Raw genomic sequence first — 21,179 nt, 5'->3', positions numbered from 1 at the left:
TTCTCTTCTTTGTGACTATGGAGAAGAGTAAGATGGCTTAGGTAAATTATACTTGCATAAGGTACTGGTTATTTAATAAAGCATCTTATATAGGTTTCCAATTGCTTAATTCAGTCAACATTTATATATCTTCTAAGAGTTTGTAATAAGTAATGGTGAAAAAGGAAGAAAATATGTTTACTAAACATGTTTTACATGTCAGATGCTATACAATAGATTTGACATGTTTATTATCTTATTAATCTCATAATAAAGTCATCACCTGGATACTATTATTGCCCCTATTTTACAAGTTAGCCTCAAATGCATAAACATTAGCAGTGTTTCAATTAAAGTCACTGAATACACATCTATGAATGCACCCACACGAAACCAAAACAAAACATGTGCCTTAAACTTCTCAAAATAATGTGAAGAAATTTTCCTAAAGAGGGAAAGAAAAATAACTCTAAGATCTGTTGCTAAAATAGAGATTTCCTGCCCTAGAAATCAGTCACTAACCATTCTTATCTAAAAGTTTCTACTTATGGTCCTTTTAGCCCTGTATTCTCTCATGCCACAGAAAGTTGGAATTATTTACGTTGGAAGTTTTCAAGTAGTACTTTAGGTATGGTGGCTGTGAGTTTAAATTAGACTTAATTTAATCCAACAATCTCTGAGGAAGAGCAGGGTCCAATAGCAGAGTGAGTGGTTCACTTGCTTCATCTGTAAAAGGGGTCTAAGTATACCGTTCGTTCCTACCAGGGAATTCTGGCAAATATCAATTAATACGGCATGTTAAAAAAAAACACGTAATAAATGGCGACCCGTTGCAGGTGTTTATGGTATCATTGTCTCCAGTGTCATTATCAACACAGCCCTTGTGCAACAAAGATGGAGAATTAGTCAGAGGGGAAAGAAAAAAGAGGTAAAGAAAAGATGCATACGTCAGGAGAAAGGGTGCTCATGATGGATGATTATAAATTTAAAAATTGATAAAATCTAGGAAGTAAAACCCAATAAATTAAAACACCTAGATCCTTGTTTAAGGGTTGGTTAACATCTGCTTTCCTGTGTCATGAGTTGTCAGATCACAACCCAACAGAGGACGAGTCTCTAAAGAACAGCTCCAATTTGGCCAGTCAGATAGGATAGCTAGTGAATCAGGTGAAATTATGTTGATTTGTAGATGAATATATCAGCAGGAAATTAAGTAACAAGATGGTTGGTAGCTCAGACAAACCTCAAAAGTATTTCAGAAATTACTGGCCATAGGTGGGAAAATACATTTGCAATGTATCATAATGTCTAAGAGTTCAACTCTGGGTTTAGATTTTACGTCTTTGAACCCCATGTCAGCCAGTTAACAGATGGTATCCTAAACTTTCGTAAGATTTGGTTTTCCTATCTATAAGACATAGATAATGGTAGTGCCCACTTCACAGAAGTTTTGCAGAAATGAATAAAATATGAGATATTTAGCATAGTGCCCAGCATATATCATTTGGCAATTAATTGTTGTATTATTAAGCTACAAATTGAATAATTGTGCAGGGATTGACAGTTTAAGGGATCCCTGGGACTCTGCCTACACCTATGCTTATCCCACCTGCCCCCACGTTTTAGGTGTGCATATAGAAGTATGGTGGGAAGTAGAATAAAGTGATAAAGATAAAATTGCCCTGAATATTATCTCTGGAGAAAGAACCAAACCCAGGCATAGCTGAGTTAAACAGATATGACACATACAACATTTCCTTCTCCTTTTTGATTTCAAGCCTATTTTGAGGCTGGAGCTCCTGCCCAGTTGGCACCTGGAGGTGAAGAGGAGATGACTGCTGTCATGGATGGGTCTGCCCTGTTGTGGACGGCTCTGCTGCTCTTTTGTAAGTAGAGGGTGAATCCCTCCTCCTTGAGGGGCCACAAGGGATTCTGGGGAGCATCAGACATGGGAACTTTGATAGTTTTAGTGATGGCTTTTTCTGGGACATGTCATGTGGTGGACTATTTCCCAGGGACTTTGTAGCAGAAATAACTGGAAAGCAGAAGAAACTGGGCTGAGAAACATGTAAGAGGGAGGCAGACTGAGAGCCTGTTTCCCAGCCATTATCTTGGCATCTTCGAATGCAAGATTTCTAACTAGAGTGGGAGGAGAGAGGAGAGAGAGAAGCTCATTGTCCAGCCGGGTAAGGTTCCTAAGAAGATGTTGGGCCCTGAAAGCTCAGTGGATGTGGGTCTCAATGTCATTCTCAGATCGCAGTTCTCTGTAGTCCCAGGGGCTGGGGACTAGATGCTAATTTATTGTCTCTGGGTTGTTGCAGCTCCAGATGGAATGCTGATGGGTGAGTCCTCTCTCATCGTGCCCTCAGCGTTCCTGAGTGTCTGTGCATTCCTTTCTCCTCACATTCTGCTTGCATCCCTTCACCTCTGTTTTCTGATGAGAATGAGTCTACCCCTCCTTGGTCAGCCTACTTTCCATCTCTGTCTTACGTTTTCCTCCTTTCCCCTGCTCCAAAGCTTCTCATATGCCCTTTCATGCTCTCAAGTCATCTCCTCCTCTGTTTAAGCCCAAAGCCATGTCTGCTACCCTTCTGCATGTTCCAGCGTCTCTTTCAGGGTTTTCACTTTATTTCCATTCAATTTGTATATTTGATCATTGAGAATCCTGAAACTCAGATTAAGTTACCTGCTGGAGGCTGAAGAACAAAAATGGATTCCAGCATAAGCCCTGCGTTTGTAAGTCCAGCTCTCCTTCGACTATGGCTCCCTTTCATTGTCGCCATCTAGCCACTTTCTTGGCCTCTTTTCAAACTGGAACCACATCCCTTTGCTCCTGGAAGCCATTCGAAACTGGCTGTCCCGGTGTGTTTCACTTCCTTGCAGAACTAACGTATACATTTCACTCTATATACCCTTATAATTCAACAGCCATAAACTTTAAATCCGGGAAAGCCGGTGTATATTTCATCGAGCCAAATACATTTTTAGTATATGGGCTGCCGAAGTGAGCACGCACCAAACACATTTCTATTAGTACCTGTTTGTAGTACATAATGACTATGATTACCGAGGGAAATTGGTATGCATACATAATACATCTTTTTTCTCTCTGTCTTTCGTCCCTTACCCAGTCCTCCATTCTCCTCCCAACTCTGTCCGTTTCCCACTTGCAATGCTCTTTCTTCGCTATTTTTTCCAACCCCTTTCCCTCTCCACCCTCCCTCCTACTTCCCCTCCTTCCATTTCTGTTCCCCCATCCATTTGAAAAAGATCTCCACACGTCCCATTGATCTATCTTCTATTTTCTCCCTCCTCGCTCTCTCTCTAAAAATATATATATAGTCTCATATAAGAGAAATATTTAACCTTGAGTGTCTAACTTTACTGAATATTATAATCTCAAGTTACGTCCATTTACTTACAAATGCTTCTAGCTTATTTTTCTTCGTAGCAGAATAGTGCTTCCTTGTATACAAATACCACATTTTCTTTTTTACTCATCTGTATGCCAGCTCAATACATTCATCCATCTATTTTTCCTGTAGTCATTTGCTTGATAAACATTTGATGAACACTTACTATACACCAGCCTTTGAGCTGAGCAGTGGCCAAGCGTGACAGATGGAGGCTATCTGAAAAAGGATTGTGACTCATTTATAGATTCTGAAATTGAAATTAAATTAATAAGAGAATTAGAATGAGTGCTCTCAAGCCACATAGTAAATTACTATGTTCTTAAATCTCCTGCATTTGTGTCCTGTCTTCCTATGTTGGGAGGTCTCTGGGGTCAGAGCCCTGTTTCCTCCATCCTTTAAAGCTTCCCTTAGAAATTAGGATAAAGTACAAGCCAAACAAGAGCAAACTAGTCATTATTGACTCAGGACATATGTATGGCTTTTGATGATTTTTTCCTTCTATATTTCTTTCCATAATTTTATCTTCTTGAAGCCCCTCATAAATCTGTGATCTCCTTGAGTCCCCCATGGAGTAGAATATTTGAAGGAGAGAATGTGACTCTTACATGTAACAGGAACAATCCCACTGAAGACAGCCCCACCACGTGGTTTCACCTTGGCACCAACTTTTCAACGCTGACTTCAAATTTTGTTATTGTGAATGCCAGCGTTCAACACAATGGGACATATGAATGCCAGAACCGAAACTTATCCAGAAGTGATCCTGTATACCTGGAAGTGTTCAGGGGTGAGTCTTAGAAATATAGAAATGCGTATTTCCCATGTGAGGAATGGCCCATGAGAAGATAGGGGAAAGTAGGTTATTCTGAGGCTCAGAGCCTCAGGATAAGTAAGACTCAGGGTTTCCCATCCAAAACTTCTCCATCCCTCTTCTACGCCCACTCCTTCTGCTCAGCTTTTCATCCTCTTTCAATATTCTGGCCACTTCTCAATATTACTGTTGTACTCTATTTTTCTCTATCTGTTCTGCTTAGACACAGATGTACATTATGTAGGGAAATGGCACAATGGATTTATCAGCATTGCAAAGCTATGTATCTGGAGGAGGATCAAAGGCCTTGATTTAAAAATTTGCTATACATAATTAATGTGTCATGACTTGAGTATGAGGGTAATTATGAGGGATATCTGTGTACATTCCTCACGTCATTTGTTGTTACTCAAAAACAGTTCTGATGTTTGTTTCATCTGTATTACTTTTCTTCTGCCAACAATTAGCACAACATACTTACACATGGGGGTTAATCAGTAAATGTTGAATGAACAAGCTAATGATTTCATTTGGATGGATAAGTCAGTGTTACACTTTTCTCTCCAGTGAAAATAAATATTTTAACATCTGTATGTAAATTCCAAATATGAACTAAATCAATGTAGAATAATGTCTTTATTTCCTTGTGACAGATTATAGAGAAGTCCCCAAAGATTTCTCCTAAATAAAATATGCTTGCACAAGTTGGCCATCTTCCCATTTAAACATTTTCTTTTATCAAGGCTTCTCAATTGTTACATGGCAATGGTTTCTGTTTTTTTACTGACTTATTGTTCACAAATGTTTTTGAGTATCTACCCACCCCTGGGCATTGTGTTAGACATTGAGGATAACGTGTAGAATGAGAAAAGGCCCCTGACCTCATGAAACATAGAGCTAACTGGGAATGAGAACATTAGATTAGGAATTCCACAAATAATTAGAACTGCTGCACATGTTTTAAAGAAAGTTTGAGGGCAATGATGATGAACAGCAGGGTCCTAAGCTAAAATGCCCTGTTTATTTTCTCTGAAGTCACTAGAACTAGCTGTAACAGCTCTGAAGTGAATTCTGGATTGCAGGACTTCCATGTGTGAGTTCAGCAGAAAGGTGTGAGTGGTTTTTATGGCTCCATACTTACTTTTAGGAAAGAGTATTTATCAATACAGAAGACAAGCTCTAAGCATTATTTTGTGTTTACTTTTAGTTTATTTTGAGTCAAGTATTGGGTTAATGACAATCTATATTTGCTGATCCACATTCTACTTGTAACCCTAAATCTATCTGTCTATCTATCTATCTATCTATCTATCAATTTATCTATCATCTATCTACTGACAATCTATCCACCTCCCACCTATATATAACCTACCTATCTACAATCTATACTATCACTATATATTGATGATCTATCTATAATATTTCTATTTATAATCTACCCCCTTTTCCTGTTTCCTCATTCCCCTGTTCCTCTTTCCCTCCATTTGTTGCTAAATGAATAACATAATAACTGCTCTCTCTTCAGACTGGCTGCTCCTTCAGACTTCTGCTAAGGTGGTGGTGGAGGGTTCATCCCTCTCCCTCAGGTGCCACGGTTGGAAGAATTGGACCGTATACTCCCCACTCTACTACAAGGATGGCCAACCTTTCAAGTATTGTTATGAGAACAACGTCTCCATTACCATTACATCTATGACAGCTAGTGACAGCGGTGCCTATCACTGCACGGGCTTCTTTACGCTTAAGCAGAAGAAGCAAAATGAGAGATATGTCTCTGAGTCCCTCAACATTACTGTCATAAAAGGTGAGTTGGTAAAGGAGAAAGAAATAGTCTGCAGCAGAGGAAGTAAGAGAGGATATCTGAGGCTGAAATGTTTACAGCTTGTAGAACGGGGGCAACCAAGATAACTTAGAAAGCTTACTAGATTTTCAATGAGGTGACCAAAGCTATAGCATATGTCTCAGTCCTAGAGTCCATTTCGTTAAATGGTGACATTGCCTGCTCACACGATGGAGTTTTGTGAAGACTGTTTATGAAGTAGGTAGGTATGCTAGTGTTAATCATAGGACTTTGTAAGCTGTCACAGTAAGCACTGCACAGATGTAAGAGATTGTGATTGTTTTTAAATCTTAAACTCATCTGTTTCTCCTGAGGGAGGTATTTATATTCATCAAAATGAAAAGGAGTTCCAAAGTTAAAGGAACAAAGGTGTGGTGACCTAAAAGAGTCTATTCTGGCTTAGATCAATAAGCCATGTGCTTCTGTTGTGGGGGGCAGGAAACAGGCTCAAGTTGAAGCAGGTAGGCAGGTGGGCTGCCTTTATGGCCCTCAAGAAAAACTGTACTTCCCAAACTTTGTATACAGCATGGGGAGCCTTTGAAATACTTGGTTTGCAAAGAAGAAATCAGATGTCTTTTTTCAGCATGTTGATAATTACGTATAAAAAACCATAAGAAGAATTGTCAGAGTTAGCTTTGCTGACAGTTTGCAATTTGAGGCCAAAGTGCTATTTGTTTCTGGATTTCTTGTGTGTAAAATAGAAGGTTGGGCCTAGACTCAACTAGAATCACCTAAGAAACTTAAAAAGATATTGATATCCATGACTCATCTCCTTAGATTCTTATTTAATTGGTTGGGGTGAGGCTTGGGCAGCGATATTTTCAGAGCATCTTTCAAGTTATGATCGTGTGTACCAATGTTGAGATACACTGGTCCCTAAGTAATTTCTCTCTATGACATTTGGGAGCTCTATAGTTCTAGAACGAGTCACCAAACCGTAGAATTGGAAGGTAACAGAAGTACTCCAGGACTTTATGTCACCAAGTAGTTGTGCAAGAAATGATGGTTGATTAATTAAAATAAGTCACTGGTGACCCCCGTCTTCACTTGGTCTCCTTTCAACCTCCAAACGGTATGCAGATGGTGGTCATGTCAGCTTCAAGAAAAGAGTCATTTTTTGCTGACTTTTCTCTTGAGCACACTGGCTAGAGGAAAGGTTTTCGATAGGGGTTACTGGGAACACAGACAGGGTAACCCGGTCTCCTGAGTGTTTCTTCTCTGCTCCTGGAGGCCACATCATGCTAAAAATGGAGTTCTATGTGCCTGCTTCGGCAGCATACGTACTAAAATGGAAGATCATACTTAGTCCTTCTCTTAAGGAAGATGAAACTCTGAATCTCACTCTCAATTTCTGATATGAATCATGTTTCTTGTTGCATCTGTATTCCACTCTAGGTCCACCAAGCATGTATATCTGGCTACAACTCATTATCCCTCTGCTGGTGGCGACACTGCTTGTTGTAGATACCACATTATTTGTCTCAACTGATAAACAGTTCAAATCTCTTTTGAAAATGAAAATGACTGAGAAAAGCAACAAGCTTCAGAAGCCACATCCTGTGGCAGACCCCCAAGGAAATTGATGTCGTTGTTTGAGAATCAGTTTGCAACAGAATGTTTTTTTTTTTTAACAGCACAGGGAATAGTTTTTCATTTGTCAAACACAGCTCTCAAAGTACATAGAAAAATCTGTGGTCAAGGATATATAGAATTGCCTCATTAAACCAAATGTAACTGATTATGTGACATGTAATACTAAATGCTCAATAAACACTGGTGGAATAAGTGCAAGAATGGATTTATTTATTATTAGCCTTTGAAAAAGGGAGCAGGACTTGTGTAAAATAAGTATGAGACCATGTAATAGGATGCTTCTGAATATTCAAGGCTCATTTATTTGTCTTTTTATTAGTTCTAGAAGCAAGAACTATGAAAGTCTAGATTTTAAAATGTCTTCTCATGACCGTTATGAGCTATAACTGAGGCAACATAGTAGAAGGCAGTTGAGGTTGATAATGTCTATGCTCTCTCCAACTTACTATATACACACGTCTTACTTTATGCTGAATCTCGTCTTAAGGATTTGATCCTAGCAATATAGTTCAGTCCAGGAATTATCTGTGATTATTTCATCCCTCTAATGTATCCCAAAATTATACCTTAAATTTGTATGTTTCATCTTTATGAACAAATTAAACAACCATTTTGTTTCAAAAAGCAAAAAATAATAATCAAAACTCTTATCTCTGAACATAGTCTGGGATTGAATAATTTGTCAAACGAAGGAAATAAATAGCTTTGGCATATTTATTTTTACTTGCAGTGTTACCACTGAGGGCCCAAGATTATCACTTGGTGAATACAATTAAATTCCTGTCTCCTTCCCATCTCCTAAAAAGCCATCCATTGGAAAAAGGCTAAAGCATACAGAAGATGACAGGTCTCCAAAGATCCTGACTCTTCTGCTTTCTAGGTTTGGGAAGATTTTCTTTTACCACCATTGGTCATAGTATTCCATTGCTAAAATAGGACTCATATTAGTCATCGAGTCTTCCCCTCTTCTTGCCCCACTATGCATGAATGTGGTTAGACTGGGGTCTTAGGAAAAGCCTCAGGAAATGGAGGCACATATTATCAGGGCTGGATGTGAGTTTAGTGCAGAGAATGTGCTCAGGGCCTCTAATTCACTCGGGCTCTACAATAATTTATAATAAAGGACAGATAACTAGGAGAGAAATTCATAAGTAGTATCTACGAGACCTACATGTCCCCTGCTTAAAAGCAATGTTTCAGGAACAGAGACAAGAAAAATTATATGAGCCGTTCCTTTCCTTTTTCTTTACCCCGCCCCCCAGACAGGTATCTTGTATCACAGACTCCTTCCTGGTTTTTTTCCTTTACTCATTATAAAGAGGTTAGAAATGGTCAAATCCCACTGAACAGCCTGTCTTTGGTTTCACGTAACAAGGATTAGTGAGTAGAGGGGAAATGTCTCCCGAAACAATGGGCCAGAAGTGCCTCTAGGAGTTTCCTGGTGTCTAGGAAAGGATCCCTGCTGCCACTCCAAGGCCTACTTCAGCTCATAGCCTTGAGGCCAACACATGCATGAAGGACACCTTCCCCCAGTGATCTCTGCAGGAGCCAGCATCACACAGAGATCAAGGTGCTCCTTTGGTTCAGACACAGGTCTGAGGCCAAATGACTCAGCGTTAAGACCTGAGAGCTACTTAATGTGGGTAGAAAGTCCAGTCCTGATCAGCTTGAGGTACATGTCTTGAGAGTTTCTGTGTTCTTGAGGGTCAAAGTTCACGCTCGCCTCCTCTCTTGTCTTCAGTCCAAACTTGGAGGGCTTTGGCTAGAGAACAGATATGGAGGTTCAAGCTGCCACGTAGTAACTAGCTGAGGGGTTGGGCCAGTTCCTTGCCAGTCTCTAGGATTCTAATTCCTCTTTGTAAAATGAGGGGTTTGGACAAAATGTTCTGTAAATCCCTCTAGCCCAGACATGTGTCATTCATTCCTCTGTCACCCAGTTGCCACGTTGTGCTTATGTAGGCATGAGCAGCTCAGCAGGCGTTCCCAGGAAGCTGCAGCATGACATTCTCCTCATGGTCACATACTGGCCCTTTCCTTCCTATGGTCTCTCATTTTCCTAAATTTGGTGTTCATCTCAGACCCATCTCTACCATTTCTTTCTTCTTGTTATCTTCTTGATGGTCATTCATAGCCTATTCAAGAAAGAATATAGAACAGAATTAGGAATTGAGGACTTGGTGGCCTTCAGAGTATAGCATTTCTAAAGGGGTCGTTTTACTTTAACACACATAAAATGTTTTCTACCTATACCAGAGAAAGAGAATATAATACGGATGACAAGTAGAATCCATTCCAGATTCACTCTTTTGGCCCCTTCTATCACCTCTGATTTCTTAACTAATGGGTCTAGGCCAGAACACAGAACAATTTTTAAGCTGCCATGACCACAAATACGCCTGAGTTTCCTACAATAGGTGTTGGTTTTCTGGAAATCAAGACACAGTTCCCTCTTTGTGGCCAATGCAATAGAAGCTTCCCAGGATTTCTCCAGTGTGGACACTCAATCAGAAAATTTATCTGGTCAGTAATCTGGAGAACTGAGGGTTCAGGAAAGACTCTGCTCTTCCCTCTTCCCACCAAGTGGGAAATGAAGAGAGCAGAAGCATCATTCTGAACCCAGAGATAAGTCTTCTTGTGGAAGGCAGAGGCACCTGAGGATACCTGGGGACTGTCCAGATCCTTAGACGACATCAGAGAGTACGGATGCCTTCCAGACTTAGATTATTTGTCCAGTTCTGAACAGTTCCATCCAAGTCCATGCCTTCATCTCGTATTACAACAACCCCCATAAAATTCTCACCCAAACCCTTTTACTGTACAAATGTGCCCAGGATCACTTGTTATATCATTGGCAACACCCTCACGCTTCCCCGCTTGAAAATTGGAAAGTCACAGCCCCATTTTCAGTATCGCCCGTGATGGGTAAATTTCAACATAACTCTGAGAGTCGTCAGCGATCTCTCTGCAAGGTCAAGGTACCTGGCTGCAATGAAGCTGAAATTACCCTCTGTGAATTGAAAAGGAAAACATTTCAGATTTTTTTTTTCAGCAGTTTCCAAGAAGATAACACTACACAATTGCCAACTAAGTTGATTCACAGTAAATATAACTCAATAAATAGAATATAAATATTTTTAAAAATTTAAAATGTAAAAGCCATTTATCTACCCTGACTAAAATATGTTAAGGCTAGAAATTGCACCCTCTACTTATGCCAAATTTTCTAGAAATGGTGTGCTAAAAATGGGTTCTCAGCTCCTGCCAACTGTTCTAGAAATGGTATCTTAAAATGTTGCCTGTTTCCACCCTCGGGAAACAAACCTTAAGACACAAATTTCAATGCAGGAACTTTATCAGGAGTGGTCTCAGTCTCTGCTCCTATGCAGGATGAAGGAGAGAGGGTGCAACAATCAGAGAAGTTGAAGTGCGACACAGTCACAGTGAAGACCTCCACATCTCACAGAGGAGACCTCTGGCCTGGGGAGAGCCCTTCCTATTTATCTTAAAGCCATTTCCCTGCCTAGACCAAGCCCTGGAGATGTATATCCCAGAGAAGTCAGACTGAGCGGCTCCATAGGGAGGACGGGTCCTGAAATGGGACTCGCTGAGAGCGCTCAGGCCATGTTTCTCCCAGCATGCGGGGAGGGCGCGCTTGAGTAAGTCGGGAAGGGTGCCACCGTGGTGTGTATTACTGTACCCCACAAATTCCTCTTCAGAAAAAAGGGGCTGTTAAATTAATCATCGGAACTTTGCTCAGCAGCTTTGAGTCAGGTTAAACAGAACTGTTCTGCAAATCACTTTGGAAATGTGTTTGGACCAACAGCACAGGAAAAAACAAACAAACAAACAAACAAAAAACTGGCTATAATCTCTGGAAATCTGGACTCTAAGGCAAAAATATCTTTTATCCCCAGCCACACTCCACAGACTAGGTTTTTTGTCTTTTGTTTTGGCCAAATTACACACGCTCTCTCGAGTTAAGAATTGCTTCATTCACACTGGCTCCTCCCATCCCCAGCAGCTGCAGTTTTGATGGCCCTTCCCCGAGTGATTCCTTGGTTTTCTGGAGTCACTTCACCGGATCAGATGGATTCTGCTTGTTAGGTGAACTGGGTGAACCTAGGGTGTGACAGTCTCGCTGTAGAGAAGGCTAGAGTGGAATGGAAAAATGAGACCAAAATCCTTCCTTATCCCAGTTTCATCTTCTGAGATGTTCAGATGTGAAATGCTGTTGAGAATTCACTGAGGACAAAGTTGGTGGGATATAAAAAAAAAAAAAAAAAAAGAAAATTTACACAAAGTAACCACAATAGCTTTTAGAGCTTCTGTGAAATCCTTAAGTCAAGCTTTGGGTTTCTGTTGACTAATGAATATTGTCCAAGATTATAGCCAAATGCTTATGATAGTCACAGTATTTCAGAGAGGTTATGTGTGTTCCAGAAAAGGAAACTCTCAAACACTATCTTCTTTAGTTCTGTGTCAAAAGTGGGAAAAGGGTCCAACATTTTGGTCTGGTTTTCTTTTCAGTCTGAGTTTTCTCATCTGGGCATCTCAGAACTATGGACAACACACCTCTGTGTTCTCTGTGGCAAAAGCTTTTTGCTGTTTCACATTGTACTCCCTATTCTTGGGGCAGTTAGAGCAGTTCCATCCCCTTCAAAGATGTATCTGCTACATTTTGAGGACCCCCCGGGGTTGTGATGCCATGTTAAGAAGTAGGAAAGCAGCATAAGGAAGCCTCCCATAGAAGGTTATACGTACGTGTATCTCCTCAATTACGTGTTACAGTAGTCACACAAATTACGCAAGCATCCTTACCAAAAATATACAAGCCTCTCTGAAATGGCTTCCAAACCTGACCCTCATCAGCTTTAGAACTTTGCTACACTTGGTGTCTTACTGGTACTGTAATTATTATGAGAATTAGTGTCCTGATGACAGCGATCCATTCTGAGAGATATATTCTTGGGCAATTTCATCATTATGAGCATCATAGAGTGCCTTGTACAAACAGATGGTATAGTCTCAGTTATATGGCATTTACAATTATATACACGGCCACTGATTGAAACCTTACTACATAAGGCATTGCTACAATACAAAATGTTCTTATAGGTGTAGCTATGTGGATGTGCATGCAAGTACATATAAAAGTGGAGTCTGGCTTTGCCATTGAGGCAGATCTAGATTTGAAAGAATGGAAAGCTACAAAAGGTCAACCCAGAAGCAAGCAGATTAGATCAGGGTCTTCAAATGAATGTGTCATTTATTTGGGTTTATTTGATGCAAACATATTAATTTTCCCTCTACATTTATGTGTATGGAAATAATATTCTATTACCTCTGGGAAAAAGCACAGAGAACTGGGACTGGACCAAAAGAACACCCCAGGTTAGCAACCAGTGAATCTCACTCTGGTCTTTGTGACCTCACACATGAAGGCATTACTTAAGTAGCTTAAAAAGATACATGTCCACACACTTAAAAGAAGAAGCCTTGCTAACTTTTCCTGATTAAGAGGAGATAGGCTTTTTCCCCAATGCTTTTCCGAGAGCATCCTTGACCTCCTTGTTCCTCAGGCTGTACACCAAAGGGTTCAGCAGAGGCGTGATGACAGTGTAGGTCACTGAGATGAGTCTGTCCTGCCCCAGGAAACTCTGGGACTTGGGCTGCAGATAGATGATTGAAGTGCAGCCATAGTGGATGATGACCACCGTGAGGTGGGAGGTACAAGTGGCAAAGGCCTTCTTCCTGCCTTCTTTTGAAGCAATCTTAAGGATAGTGGAGATGATGAGGACATAGGAGATGAAGACCACTCCCATGGGTAGAATAAGGACGAAGACACTGACCACAAAGTTGATGATCTCATTCACAGTGGTATTAGTGCAGGCCAGCTTCAGCAGGGGTCTCACATCACAGAAGAAGTGGGGGATGACAAAGGCATCACAAAAGGGCAAACTAAACACAGATGATACCTGGACAATGGCCATGCTCAGGCCAATTCCCAGTGATCCCAATACCAAATGGACACAGGCCCTCTTGCCTATGATAACTGAATATCTTAGGGGGTTGCAGATGGCCACATAGCGGTCATATCCCATGGCCATTAGTAAGAAGCAGTTGTTGATGCCAAAAGTCAGATAGAAGAAGAGCTGGGTGGCACAATCTCGAAAGGAAATAGTCTGCTGAGGATTCAGAAGGCCATAGAGCATACGAGGAATGATGACCACGGTGTAGCAAGTGTCAGAGATTGAGAGAACGCTCAGGAAGAAGTACATGGGAGTATGAAGGTGACGGTCCAGGTGAATAATAGTCACAATAATCACATTGCCAGACAGAGTTACTAGGTATAACATTAGAAAAACAACAAAGAAGACAAGCCTGTGTTGCCATCCAAAACTGGAGAAACCTTCAAAGAGGAATTTAGTAACAAAGGTGCGGTTAGGCTGTGGCATCAGCATTGCAGGTGGTCCAGGTTTGAAGGAGCTGAGAAAAGGAAGGGAAGATGTGATGAGTCAAACATGAAGCACAGCAGCCTGAACCAAGGTGTTTGGTTAGAGAATATCCAGCCTTGAGCATTGCTCCAGGCCCTGGGGTAATCTGTGATCAGCTAGTGACCAATTTCTCAGTTTTCCTTTTTGCCCACCTTCATCTTTGATATTGTAGAAGTGTGCACCTAGGACCTCAGCAGTGAGGGCATAGACAGCAGAGAGAGGGAGAAAAGAAATAAATTAGAAGAGACTTGTAGAAACTGCTAGCTGAATTTAAATTCTTGTTTGTATTTCCAGAAACAGGATTGCTGGCATATGGTACTTCTATTATTAATTATGTGAGCTACTTTGATACTGTTTTCCATGGGGGCTGAACCACTTTACATTCACACCAACTGTGTATAAGTGCTCCTTTTCTCCAAATACTTTCTAGCGCTTGTTGTCTTTTGATAAGTATATCTGTGTGTGTGCGCGTGTGTATGTATTTCATCTGAACTGTTGGGAGGTGATATTGTGATTCTAATTTGCATTTCACTAATGAGAGCATCCTTTTGTATAATTGAATTGAAAATTGCAATCATGACCTTAAAGAGATACTTGTACATTGATACTCATTGCAGCACTACGCATATATAAAAGACAAGTTGTGGAAACAACCAATATGTCCACTGACTGAATAAAAATGTGGTACATATCCGAAAGGAATATGATTCAGTTGTAAGAAAGAAAATTCTGTCATGTTCACAATAGCATAGACAAACCTGGTAGGTAATGTGCTAAATGAAGTAAATCAGGAACGGAAGGACAATTACTGCCTAATTACACCCATAGGAGTTAGTTAAAATATTCAGACTCATAGAGGGAGGGAGTAATGTAGTAGCTAGATGTTGCCAGAGTGGGGAATTTTTGTTAAATCACTAAAAAGCTTCTGGTATAAAACATGATTTGGTTCTTGAAATTTTCTGTGTAGCATAATAATTAAGTCAACAATACTACACTTTAAATTTTGAAAATTTTCCAAATACAGATCTCAACCTCAAACAACAAAGCAAAATAGAAATAGACAAGGACAGTTTGAAAGACATAGGTATGTCTTTCATGCACTTATGTTTAAACTCATCAAATGTATATGTTAAATATATTCAAGTTGATAGATAATGATCATATTTCAGGAAAATTGTTTAAAGAAAGAAAAGAAGGAAGGAAGGAAGAACTACATGGCCATTGGAGAGCTGGGTCTAGATTAAGAGAAAAACAGGTGAAACACTGAAAGTGCCCAGGTCTTTATCTCCTCCTCAACAAATCTTGAATTATTTCTGAAACAGTCCAGTGAGACTGATACCCTACCAATGCTGCCAGTAGCATTCAATACCAAGTCCTTCATGAGGACTCCACTTTGGCATCTCCTTCCCAGTACCCTAACCTAGATACTGTCTTCAACAGATAGCCAGTCAGATCATGAGAAATTATCTCTTACTTCACTGCTGTAAACATTTAGCTTGTCTCACAAGAAGGAGAGGGAAAGAAATGAAAGCTGAAAGTCAACCTACTTACCTCTTCCCTGTTCCACCCAGCCCTAAGCCCTAGAGCCTCCTAAAATGCTCTGCCCTCTTCCTCTCCTCTTTGTACTTTCTGCCAAACCCAACTTCTGATGAATATCATTACCTCTGATCACTGGAGCAGTCTCCAATCTAATTACCCTCTTTCCTTTGGTCTTAGTCAATGTCTTCCTACCAAATACTATCACTGTGGCTTTTTTAAAAAAATAGTTACCTGTTTAACATTCTTGCATAAATTCTTTCAATAGCTCTTCAAAATTTGAAGCATGATATTCAAGCTTATTTGTAAACTGATTACAGTAATATAATACAATTACCATGAGGATTAACGGATGGGAAGAATCTGACCTGGCACTTGACACATTAAAAAACCCTTATTAAATAGTTTTATGGGTAGTTATTCCTTTTGATTTTTCACAGAAAAGTCAGGTTTTCATTTTAAATTTAAATTCATGGGTTTTGTTGTTATTGTTGTTTTGTTTGTCAGTACTATGGATTGAACCCAGGACTTTCTCAATGAACTGCATCATCAGCCACCCCATACTCTTTTTAGGTTTTTTATTTTGAGGCAATCTCACTATGCTCTCTGGGCTGCATTTGTACCTGTAATCTTCCATCTCAGCGTCCCAGAGTGCTCAAATGAATCACTTCATATTTGTAAGAGGAAGAGAGTAGCAGTGGAGCCGTGGGATTCATTCTAACATTCTTAGTTGTAAAACATCTTTTGATTACCCCAGTCTTGATTTTATAAATTTTATCATTTCTCATCCATTTGCTCACAGACTTTTTCATGCTTTGCTGAATTATTTCTGAAAGTACATTGAGCAGATGCATGTGCTGCCATGCCTAGTACCCTAATATAGGGGTAGATTAGGCAGAGCACAATATTCCATTTTACCACTAATACTCTGTCGATAATGCTCAGCATTTTAGTTCTCCTTTGAGTCATAGCTCTTCCAACTAAAGCAACTAGAAAAAAAAGCTAACTAGGACTATTCAGACCCTGCCTGCTATAGAACCATTAGTGTGGAGTCCATTACCATACGATTAGGGTCCATTACACGTGTATACACTGAAATTCATACATTTTATTCTTATAACTTAATTTTCTTAACCAAAAAAGCCTTATTTATGACTTTGACTTGAAATACTTCAACTTCCTTTCTCCTCCAGACTATTAGTCAGATCTAAATTAGTAACACCCTTAAAAACGCTCTCTTTCAATACTATTATGTGGGAGACTAACAGAACAATCGGTGTGAAGGCACAGAGAGAACTGGGTAAAATTTAAGACACTGGTAGGAGTAAGATTACTCACCTAGGAGCTAGAAATGGAGGTAGAGAAGAAAAGATGAGACATAATAAAATGGGGTGTGTACAGATGGATGGAAACCACAGAATTCAGATAATGTTTTTGAGTTTGGGGTTTTTACTGCCTTTTCCTTAAAACAAGTAATAGAAGGTTTTGTCCCTAACCCAGTTCAGAATGAATATACTTTATACACTTGTAAATTTTTTTGTAGAAGAAAGGAACACATTTAATTATTTCCTATATTTTAAAATACCTTCTTCTCAACATTTTAGTTCTCCTTTGAGTCATCATAGCTTATCCAACTAACGCAACTAGAAAAAAGCTAACTAGGACTATTCAGATCACGCCTGGTATAGAACCGTTAGAGTGGAGCCCATTACCATACGATTAGGGTCCATTACACTTATATACACTGAAATTTATACATTTTATTCTTACATTTGAGTTTGCTTAATGTATACTTTGTCTTGATTTTAAAAGAAAAATCATTTTTTCAGCAGTTCAATGTGCTCAGTAGTCACAAGTATAAGTGTTGTGTTAGAAAAGAAAGATTACCAATGTGGCTGTGACTCCTGCAGAACTTAGGTTCTTCAGCAGCCTTGGAATACACCTTAGTGAAAATCTTTTCAAGTGTTTATGTTCCTCTTCTCTACATTAAACTATTTATTTACATGTACAAATTCTTAGAGATCAGATTCTTCTCTCTCAGACAAATGTTTTCCTTCTTGTGTAGACTACCACTGCATATATGTTATCTGAGTACACGCCCTAAAAAACACTCCCCAGCCTAGCAGATAAGGAAGCCATACTCACCTGGAACACCGTTTCTGCAGTCTTCTAGAGAGCTGTGCTCCTGTCTAAGGTGCATCCACCACTCTGGAAATTTGGCTGGGTGAAACACTGGATGATAAATTTGTACTGACTCTTGTGAAATGTTTCTGCGATGTTTGCCAATGTTCTTTGCAAAATTTTTAAAAAGTTACCAGTTGTTTGTCTCTAGATCACTTTGTAGAAATATATTACTGTACTGAATAGTTTGTGAGTTTCTTAATCAGAGGGTCAGAGAAGTCTTACTGATCAGTGCTATGGTTTTAACAGGAGTTCTTTCTTTGCAATAAATCTTTAGATACCACCCAGAATGCTATACTTAAAAACAAGTACACAAAGAAGAAATAAATGAAATTATCTCAGTCCTCCCATGTCTGAAGTAACAGTAAGGTCAGGAAAAGCCATATTAAGTTCCTCCAGATTTTCCTACTCCTCTATGCTGAAAGGAGCACAAACTGTGGATTGGGGGTTCTTTAATAAGGTACCGAATTTCTATCTCAAATGTGGGGTCTCTCTCTAAAATGCAGTCAGTATTCCCAAGTGATCAAAGGATACAATCCAAAGAGCAGAATGCCTGGAGACCTCATTAATAAGGCAAGTCATTACCTCACCCCCATCCCATAATGAAGACAACACTTGGGAGAAGAGCATTGGCTAAGCTCTTAGCAACATCTCTGTGAGTGAAAAGCCTAACTTTCTATCTTAGGGTGGGGCTTGTCTCGTTAGGATCTATGTCATATTCTCTGTGCCTTTCTCCAGTTGTAACAAAGGGGGACTTGATGCTTTATGGGATAACTCTTCATATATGAAAGAGAAAAAGAAATGATTTCCAAGAAAGGGGGTTAAGCAGGGATTTCTGCTGCCAGGAACATATAGTGATGACCTTTAGGTACTCTGACACATGAAGCCAGTTCGATGTTTCTGGGAGAATCACCAATTCTGTCCCTAAATTCTCTTGTATTAACTTTACACTATAAAACTGGTATTTTATTCTCTCTCCTGTGTTCATCACATGCCCCAGATTCATTTTGGAAATTCATCTCAGTTTGGCCCCTGGCCACAGCTCTGGCAGGTCAGCCTCCATATACTAAATATATCTTATTATGTGTAGCTCAAGTGGATTTTCACAAGTGTCTATAGTTTTAAGATATATAAAAGTTGGCATTCAAATTGTGATGTGTTTAAGTATTGAATTATTCTTTCACATTGATCCTTTATTCCTACATCAGTTTTTAGCATGTTTAGCTAGAGATTTTTACTCATTCATCTTGTGTGCTCTTGGTGTACTTGAGCTGGCTCTTCTAAAGATTAATTGACAATACATTATGTATCCTTACAATGTGCCAGTGCAAAGCTGTGCAGTAGTCATTTTATTCTAGTACACTTAAATGATAAATAGAAAATTAGGATTAAAGGCAGGATATCCTGCCTCATAAGATATATAATATTAGTTGAATGGAATTAATTTGAATTCATTTAAAGGATGGTGGTATTGCCCAGGGGTAACAACTTAAAAAGGCACCTTACTAAAGGTGAATAAAATGTCAGACTAGTAAGCCAATTTGCAAATGGTAGCGTTCCATGTTGGCTGTTAACTAAGTAAATATTAAGTAGACATTATTTTTCTGGGCCTTTATTTTTAAGCAAAATGGTTCTGTGAGTAGATGTATGCCTGTAAGAACTACGATCTGCATTTCACAAATTAAGAAACTGAGGCCAAGCCAGACAGCTGGGAATAAATGACCCTTTACCAAGGTTCTTTTTACCCTGCTATGTCTCATGTCTCTTTAACATTGAAGGATGGACATCTCCAAGAGAGATAGACTCTAAATCAGTGCTATAATGATTAAATGAGGTACTTATTGCTATCAAGTCAATGAGTATTCAAGAAGCCAAGAATCCAGAAAGAAAGGATGTGCAGAGATATTACCCTGACATTCAATTCTCTGTAATTTCCTTGAGGAATTATAGTTTGTCATTTGTAATCTTTGGTCAAAAGAACTTAGAAACAGAGTTGAGCATCTGGCCAGTTCCATATGTTTATACAGGAAAGGGTAGGTGGAATTAAGCTAACTCTCAAAAGACTGAAACTCACTTTAAACCAGTTTCCAGCATTTACATATAGTTAAATATGAACTTTTCCCTAGTCTGACCACATCCTGGCAAGCAAAATAAAATCTTCACTGGAGAAAATAAAACATTCTAAAACCTCAAATTGTCTTTATAATTTATTCTCATAGAACAGGGGCAGGCAACTCTACCAACCAATGTGGCCACTACTTGTTTGTGTACAGACTGCAAAATGAACAACAATGCTTATATTTTAAATGATCGAAACAAAGCAAAAGAAAAACAGTGTTTTTTGACACATGAAAATTACATGTTTTCAGAAGGTTCCAGAGCCACCATGTGTGGAGGGCAGGCCGCGATCTCACGCAAGTTGTGTATTCGCGCAGGGGCGGGTCCCTGAACCCCTGAGCTGGAGAGGTTCATGCTCCAGGACAGCACCCTAGGTCCGGAGGTTCCTGTCCTTGCACGCACAACTGCAGCCTCAGGCCTTCGGTCTCACCCAGCCTAACCAATGGCTTCAGCTTTGAAGGAGAAATTGTCCCTCGATTTGAAGAAAAAGTACCAATCTTAAATTTGTCTTTTTTAAGTTTTTTAAAAAAATTTTCTCCCTTGCAGAATGATCTAGAAGAGGTAAAGGTGTTGTTGGAAAAGGCCATTTGAAAGAGGGTACAGGATGGTCTGACAGCTGAAAAAAAAATCCAAGATTGAAACAGAAATAAAGAATACAATGTAACAAAAACTACAAAAGAAACCAGAATTTCTTGACAATAAAAAAAAAACAGCTGCTGTGGTTGCACCCATCACAACAGGATGTACTGTGAAAATCAGTAATTATGGATAGAATCAGTCAGATAAGTTTGTGAAAATCTACATTACCTTAACTGGAGTTCATCAAGTTCCTGCTGAGAGTGTGCAGGTGCATTTCAGAGAGGTCATTTGATCTTTTGGTAGAGAACCTACATGGGAAGAGTTATTTTGATTGTGAGCAACCTCTTGAAACCCCTCTCCGTGGAAGCCAGTTCAAAAAAAAAAATTAAAACTGATGCAATTCTTATCTATGTAGAAAGAAAGTGGAAAACACACGATGGAAGACTCAGGTTGAAAAAGAATGAAAATAGAAAGAAAAGCCATCCTACGATGCTGAATCAGATCCTAGTGAGGGATTAATGAATGTTCTAAAGAAAAGTTATGAAGATGAAGATAATGATATGAAGCGAACCATTAAAAGAGCCTGGGTGGAATCAAGAGAGAAGCAAGCCAAAGGAGACACAGAGATTTGA

The 21,179-nt window shown here is 39.5% G+C and overlaps 2 protein-coding genes and 1 pseudogene across 3 annotated transcripts; 2 read left to right on the top strand and 1 right to left on the bottom strand.

Moving 5' to 3' along the window:
- Positions 1-1,796: 1,796 nt before the first annotated feature.
- On the top strand, positions 1,797-7,775 carry Fcer1a (Fc fragment of IgE receptor Ia). 2 transcript variants are annotated; one of them, XM_019205109.2, is made up of 5 exons: positions 1,797-1,865; positions 2,301-2,321; positions 3,928-4,182; positions 5,732-6,010; positions 7,442-7,775. In XM_019205109.2, exons 1-5 carry the CDS (start codon positions 1,811-1,813, stop codon positions 7,627-7,629), a joined length of 798 nt encoding a protein of 265 aa, XP_019060654.1. In that variant the 5' UTR covers positions 1,797-1,810; the 3' UTR covers positions 7,630-7,775. The 2 variants fall into 2 exon arrangements, with proteins under 2 accessions (XP_019060654.1, XP_033622043.1); XM_033766152.1 differs by lacking the exon at positions 3,928-4,182.
- Positions 7,776-13,149: 5,374 nt separating this feature from the next.
- Positions 13,150-14,094, bottom strand: LOC104850957 (olfactory receptor 10J3). The gene has a single exon (XM_010608080.1). The coding sequence runs from the start codon at positions 14,092-14,094 to the stop codon at positions 13,153-13,155; it is 942 nt and encodes a 313-aa protein (XP_010606382.1). The 3' UTR covers positions 13,150-13,152.
- A 6,517-nt stretch (positions 14,095-20,611) lies between these two features.
- On the top strand, positions 20,612-21,179 carry LOC104850968 (annotated as a pseudogene).

Source organism: Fukomys damarensis, unplaced genomic scaffold (assembly GCF_012274545.1).
Source record: "Fukomys damarensis isolate Sample0158 unplaced genomic scaffold, DMR_v1.0_HiC HiC_scaffold_19, whole genome shotgun sequence".
Taxonomy (NCBI): Eukaryota; Metazoa; Chordata; class Mammalia; order Rodentia; family Bathyergidae; genus Fukomys; species Fukomys damarensis.
Note: the sequence above shows the minus strand (reverse complement) of the source record. Positions and strands in the feature narration are given on the sequence as shown.